This window comes from Tupaia chinensis, unplaced genomic scaffold, assembly GCF_000334495.1.
Source record: "Tupaia chinensis unplaced genomic scaffold, TupChi_1.0 Scaffold149184_1, whole genome shotgun sequence".
In the NCBI taxonomy this organism is placed as follows: domain Eukaryota; kingdom Metazoa; phylum Chordata; class Mammalia; order Scandentia; family Tupaiidae; genus Tupaia; species Tupaia belangeri.
The window spans coordinates 2,289,931-2,296,936 of NW_006209032.1; the positions used below are offsets into that span (position 1 = coordinate 2,289,931).

At 48.0% G+C, this 7,006-nt stretch overlaps 1 protein-coding gene across 1 annotated transcript in view; it reads right to left on the reverse strand.

Moving 5' to 3' along the window:
• Nucleotides 1-7,006, reverse strand: part of ELP6 (elongator acetyltransferase complex subunit 6) — a gene marked incomplete in the record, with an annotated part of 16,875 nt that overhangs the window by 3,282 nt on the left and 6,587 nt on the right. The window contains 2 exon segments of the mRNA XM_027769302.1: nucleotides 732-933; nucleotides 6,585-6,703. Of these exon segments, the coding sequence (XP_027625103.1) occupies nucleotides 732-933; nucleotides 6,585-6,703 (321 nt within the window).

The window sequence follows — 7,006 nt, forward strand, 5'->3', positions numbered from 1 at the left end:
GTGTGCTGCTTTCCCTGGTTCCTGGCCCTGCAGCTGAAGCCAGGATGGCATCGAAGTCCCCTAGCACGGCCTTCAGGCAGGACTCTGCACACAGGAGGTGCTCACGTGTAGCCCCGCTGACTCACCTAGCCCTGTCTCCTCCTGTTCTGCCCTCAGCCCAGCCATACCACGCCGACACCTCCGGTTTCCTACCAGCAGCACCGTCACACACTGAGGAGTAGGTGCTTGCCACGAGACCCGCCACTGTGCTGGTGAGGACTTGGTTCTTGTGGGCACGTAGCCAGGAGGTGGGCAGCACGGCCATTCTATCTTACTGTTCGATGACGTTGTTAAATTCTGCTGAGCCGCGTAGGTTGATGAAAACGGCAGCACCCCATGCCCTGTACTTGAATTGTATGCGTACGTTTTTAAAGCAGTTTACACCCACTGTCTCAGCTGATCTTCGAAACACTCGGGGTCCGCAGTGACTTGCCCCAGGACATTCAGACACCATGGGGCTGAGCTGGGACCCACAACCAACCCACCGAACACGGCGTCCAGCATCCCTTTAGCTCCAAAGGCCTTACCTTGCAGAACTGGCAAGGAGGGAGCGGGGTGACAGGACCTAAAGGTGTCTGACTGGCCACAGTAAGGCCGAGACCCCAGGTGAATAAACAGAAGGCTCACTGCACGTAAGCTTGTGCATGTCCAGGCCCTTGGGGGCCCGGCTGAGAGCCAGCAGCTCTCGGTACCTTCAGCTCCGAGCACACAGTGGCTCTGCAGTAGTGAACGAAGTCCAGCACGGCCACCGCCCCCACGCCCAGGCTCAGCAGCACACTGAGGTCGTCCACCAGCAGCACCGGGCACCTCCACGCGGCCGCTCCACTGTCCACGGGCTTCAGGGCCTCCTGAACAAACTCATACAATGGCTGCAGGTTCCCGGCGTTGGCCTCCCTGGAGACAAAGCCAACAGAGTTCACTCTGCAAACTTCATCTGAACCAAGCTGCACCACGGGCAAGGGCTGGGGGAGCCAAAGAACGGAATCGGCTCTCGGCATCCAGGGACACAGTCCGGCTGGGAAGAGAAGGCGTGCACATGCATTCACCCTTACTCCTGTTCAGATACTGAGGCCTACAGAGTACTGTGCTAGAAATGCGGACACAAGGTAAACAGCCCTCGGGCTCCTTAAGAGCCACCATAGAGCCTCTCAGCTCAGGAGTGTAGGTGTCCAGAGGGTAACGTGGAGTGGGCAGGCAAAAGAAGCCTCCCTAGTCTGGCTGCGGCCTGGTGGCTAAGGGAGTCGATCTCACATGGCCAACTGCACGGTTCAAATCTCAGCCCCGGTGACTTGACAAGCATGTCAGACACGTGTGCACGTATACCCAAAATCCTGCCAGGATGGAGAAACACAGAAGAAAGGGTTGGGGCGTGACCACTCCCCATTGGCAGGGGCCTTCTCCCTCTCCTCTGTTTCTCTCTGATGGGCACAGACACTCTGGCAAAAATAATGAGTGAGAGAAGTCTGAGCCATCAGGTGGTACAGAGGTTATGGCAGCCGGATTATGGATTTCATAAGGCCGACTAAGCAGTTTGAGTCTCAGACCCGGTGGCCTGAAAACCACGACAGGCGCATGTGTGTGTGCCCCACGTCCCAGGAGGAGAACAGAAGACAGGATTGCAGCATGGCCAACACCCTGGGGGGGTTTCTCACTTCGTCCCTCTCTCTTTCTCTGTCTCTCATGTGCCCCATAGCAAACTGAAAACTAAATAAAGTAAAAGGAGTCTTCCGGGTCAGTCGTGGGTGGCTATAAAAGTTATATAGACAGCAGGGCCACCAGGTAGTGTGGGTGGTTAAGGCACCGGACTCCCACATGGCTGACCACGGTTTGCATCCTGGATCTAGCAGCTTGCTCGCTCGCTCGCTCGCTCTCTGGTCAAATTTGACAAAACAAAGACACTAATAAACTAATAATGACAAATAAAGTTAACCAAAATTATTCTTTAAAAATAAAAAAGCTGAACAGTAATCCAGCCGCCCCGGCGACGAGGACAGAGGTGTGAGGGCCGCCCGCATATGTAGCAGAGCTGACCTGGCCCAGGCCTCCCACCTGTCTTCCCCAGTGACTCCCCGGAGCAGCTGCTTCCCCGCAGTGTGTGAGGACCGGAGCGTAGGGTCCGTCCAAGCACTGGGTTATCTTTACTCACAGCTGCCCACCCCTGAGGACCGGGTGAAACCAGCACCTGTGTTCAGATGAAGAAACGAAGGTCAGAGGTACTAAGGTCACACACACAAGGTCAGGGGACCCCTCCTGGCCACTGTGTGGGGCTGGTCTGAGCAAGGGTTCGGTGGGTAGAGGTGCTGTTGGTGTTCCTCTGTGGCAGGGCTTGAGAAACAGCTGCGAGAGGGGAGTCTGCACAGAACCTCCATGGCTGATGTTCAGAAAGAATGAGAAGCAGGAAGCCAACCTTGGCCCTGGGATGCTGAAGACCAAACAAGGGGCCACACATTTCTCTTAAAGGGCGAGATAGCAACTTCAAAAGTTCATAGAAAATGTCTTATGAAAAATCTGTATGGATTTCAATTTTTTGCACCAAAAAAAATTTTTTTTTTTTTTTTTTTTTTTTTTTTTTGCTATATGGTGTATGCATTCACTGGAGAAAGAAAAAAAGAAAGGGAAAGATCACCCACGGGACCAGAGGGTGGCATGGTGGTTAAGGCACTGGACTCCCACATGACTGACCACAGTTTGAGTCCTGGACCTGGCAGCTTGCTTTCTCTCTCTCTCGCTGGCAGTTTACTTTCTCACTTTTTCTCTCTCTCTCTCTCTCTCGTCAAGTTAAAATAATAATAAAAGGGACCAGCAAATGGCGTAATGGTTACATTGCAAGACTCCCACATGTCTGACAGTCCCGTATCCGGTGGCTTGAAACTTATGTGCATGCGTGCTCGGAATCTGAAGAGGAGAATGGAGGAGAAGGGATTGAGGCGTGGCCATCCCCCATGGAGGGATGATTTTGTTCTCTCTCTCTCTCGTTTCTCCGGCAAATATATGCACCATATGGCAAAAATTTCTAAAGAAATTTAAAAATAACAATAAATGGGGCCATCAGGTGGCGTGATGGTTAAGGGTGCTGGACTCCCATACGGCCAGCCAGGGTTTGAATCCCAGACCTGGTGGCTTGCTTTCTCACTTTCCCTCTCTCTCTCTCTCTTGCTCGTTCATTCACTCTGTTCTTCTCTGGTCAAATTAAAATAAATAAATAGGGGCTAGCAGGTGGTATGGTGGTTAATGGCACTGGACTCCCACATGGCCAACCATGGTTCAAATCTTGGAACGGGCAGCTTGCTTTCTCAGTTTCCCCCTCTCTTTCACTCTGCTCTTCTATGGTCAAATTAAAATCAATAAAGATAAAAATAAAATAATTCTTTAAAAAAATTAAATAAAGTTAAAATAATTACTTAAAAAAATAAGTAATAGTGATAAAATAAGATCAAATAAATAATCTTAAAAAAAAAAAGTAAAGAAAAGAAAAGGAATCACACCCCCCCCCAGGGGGATGGTCACACTGCAATCCCTTCTCCCTTCTCCATTCTCCTCTTGGGATCTGAGGCACATGTGCCTGGCACATTTCTTTTTTCTTTCTTTTTGTTTTAAGTACTTTAATTTTATTCATTGTCATTATTTTAATTGTCTTTTTTGACGTTGACCAGACAAAGACAGAGAGAGAGAGAGAAGGAAAGTGAAAAAGCAAGCTGCCAGGCCTGGGACTTGAATTGTACTCAGTCATGTGGAAGTCCAGCCACCTTAACCACCACGGCACTTGCCAACCCCTGGCATAGTTTTTTATTTATTTATTTTAGTAATTTTAATTATTATTTATACATTTAATCACTATATACAATTTAGATTGTAAAGAGATTTTACCCAGCGTGATACACACCTCAGTCCAGCCCAGTTGAGGATATATGCTCGGCCTCATCAAATAATAAACCATATCCACATCCCACAAATGCCTTACTTTTTCCTCCAAATTTCCTTCCCTTTTTTCCCCAAATTTCCTTTCCTCCCCTAGTCTCTCTACTTTGGCTCTAGTGTCCATAACAATTTTTAATGCTTGTCTGTCCTCCAGCCTTTAGTCTCTGCCGTAGAGTGCTGACAGTCAGTATATGTTAAGGGGAGGAGACACACAATGTCTCTCTCTCATAGCCTGACTTGCTTCACTCAGCAACAGATTGTCCATATTCATCCACTTTCTGTCAATTCCAGGGCCTTGTTTTCTATGGCTGAATAGTATCCCATGGAGTATATGTGCCACACTTTTTCAATCCATTCATCCGTTTGTGGGCATTTGGGTTGGTTCCATGTCTTAGCAATCGTGAATAAAGCTGCAATGAATATAGATGTGCAAGCGCTTTTCCGATTGAGCATTCTCCTGTCCTTTGGGTAGATACCCAGGAGTGAAACTGCTGGATCATATGGTAGTTCTATCTGAAGATCTTTGAGGAACCTCCATATTGTTCTCCACAGTGGCTGGACCAATTTACAATTCCACCAACAGTGTACAAGTGAGTGTTCCCCTTTCACCTCATTCTCTCCGGCACTTTTCTTTTTTTTTTTTTTTTAATCTTTGTCATTCTGACTGGGGTTAGGTGGTATCTCATTTTGATCTGCATCTCCCTTATGATGAGGGATGTTGAACATTTCTTCTTATGCTTTTTGGCTATTCGTATGTCTTCCTTAGAGAGCTGTTTATTCAGCTCATTTTCTCATCTTTTAATTAGGTTAATCGTTTTTTTTCCAGGTAAGCTTGCTTGAGTTCCCTGTGTATTCTGGTTATCAGTCCCTTATCTGAGGCACAGTTAACAAAAATTTTCTCCCATTCTGAGGGTTGTTGATTCACACTAGTGACATTGTCCTTTGCTGTGCAGAAACTTCTTAATCTGGTGTAATCCCACTTGACTATTTTGGGGATTATAGCCTTTGCTTTGAGGGTCTTACTTAAGAAATCTTGGCCTACCTCAATGTCTCCCGGAGTTTCCCCAGTGTTTTCCACCAGTAGTTTTATCATTTGCAGTCTTAGGTTTAGATCTATGGTCCACTTTGAGTTGATTTTTGTTATGGTGACAGATAGGGTTCAGATTCATCTTTCTGCAGGTGGATACCTAGTTTTTCCAGCACCATTTGCTAAAGAGGCTTAACTTTTCCCATTGGATTGACTAGTACCCTTTGTCAAAGATGAGTTGGCTGTATGTTTTAGGGTTTATTTCTGGGGTCTCCACTCTGTTCCATTGGTCCTCATGTCTGTTTTTGTGCCAATACCATGCTGTTTTGATTATCACAGCTTTGTAATATATTTTAGGGTTAGGAAGTGAGATGCCCCCTAGTGCACTCTTCTTGCATAGAATGGCTTTGGCAATACAGGATCTTTTATGATTCCAGACAGATTCTTTAATTGTCTTTTCTAGATCTGTGAAGAATGCTTATTGCAATTTTATAGGGATTGCATCAAATATGTAGATTAATTTGGGAAGGATTGCCTGGCATGTTTCTTAAACCACCAAATCTGGGACTTGAACCACGTAGCCATATAGGGTCCAGCTCCTTAAATACTACACCACTGGTTGACCCAATTCATTCTTTTTTATCTTTTCTTTTTTCCAATTGCCAGAGAGAGACAGAAATAGAGAGGAGAGGGAGAAAGCACCCTCTTATGAGGTATAGTCATACCACAGTCCTTTCTCCTTCATTTTTCTACCCTGGGATTTGAGGCATATATGCACACACACCTGGTGTGTTTTTCGAGTCACCAGGGCCAGGATTTGAACCATTCAGCCATGTGGAATCTGGCAGCTTTAACCACTAGGCTACAGGGCTAGCCTGTGAAGTCCTACTTTAATTACATTTTCCACGAGCTTTGTGACATACCCTCATAATGAAGCTTGCAGGTTACATGGTCCTTGTCTCAACTACTCAGCTCCCCTGCTCTACCACAAGAACAGCCAGGGACAGTGTGCAAACAAAGTAAGTGGCTGTGCCTCAGTAAACCTTTATTTACAAAGACAGGCGGCTGGCCACAGCTTGCAGATTGCTTATATCCAGCCAAAAAGAAAGGTGTGTGCTGGTACTCTGAGCCAGGGTTCAAAAACAGCCAAGCACAGTATTCCACTACCCTCCCAACAAGTAATGCTCTCCACAGCTTCTAGGACAAGCGTGCACCCTCAGCCCCAGGTAACAGCCTACAGCTTGCTTGCTTGCTTGTTTTCTTTCTTTCTTCTTCTTTTTAAGGTTTTTGCCCTAGATGTGTGCGCTCAACAGGGGATGAGAGAGAGACCGAGAGAAGGAAATCACCCCCCAGGGGAGGGGGCAACACCGCAATCTCTTGTCCTCCACTCTCCTCACCCAGCATGACTTTTAAGCCACTGGGTCCAGGACTCAAACTGCAGTCAGCTATGTGGGAGGCCAGCACCGTAACCACTATGCCACCTGCTGGCCCAAGACAAGGGCTTTCTGGTGGCGCTCTGAGGCCAGCTCTGTCCTCGCACACAACCTATCTAGGCCCATATGCCAGGAGTGCACCTCGGGGCTGGGCTGTGGTTACTGACCTGAGAAAGTGCAGGGGGTGTGTCTTCTCTTGGGCCTGAAAGAAGACATCCACCGAAGACTTGAGTCCCTCGAGGAACACAAGCTGCCCGCGCTCCCGAGCCGCAGTCAGGCTGACACCCTAACACAACAGGAGGAGAGACCATCAGAGACCCCAGGGCTCTCGACCCAAACCCCCACTCTGTTTGCACATGTGCTTTACATTTATGGAGGGGACTCTTCAAAAAAGTCTGTGAAGATGCGTACTGTGAGAAAACTGCATTGATGGGAACCAGCAGTTAGCGTAATGGCTATGTCGCTGGACTCCCACGTAGTCAACCGCGGTTCGCATCCCGGACCCGGTGGCTTAAAACTCACGCCGGGCGCGTGTGCGTGCGTGCCCAAGATCCCGAGAGGAGAATGGAGGAGAAGGGATTGCGGCGTG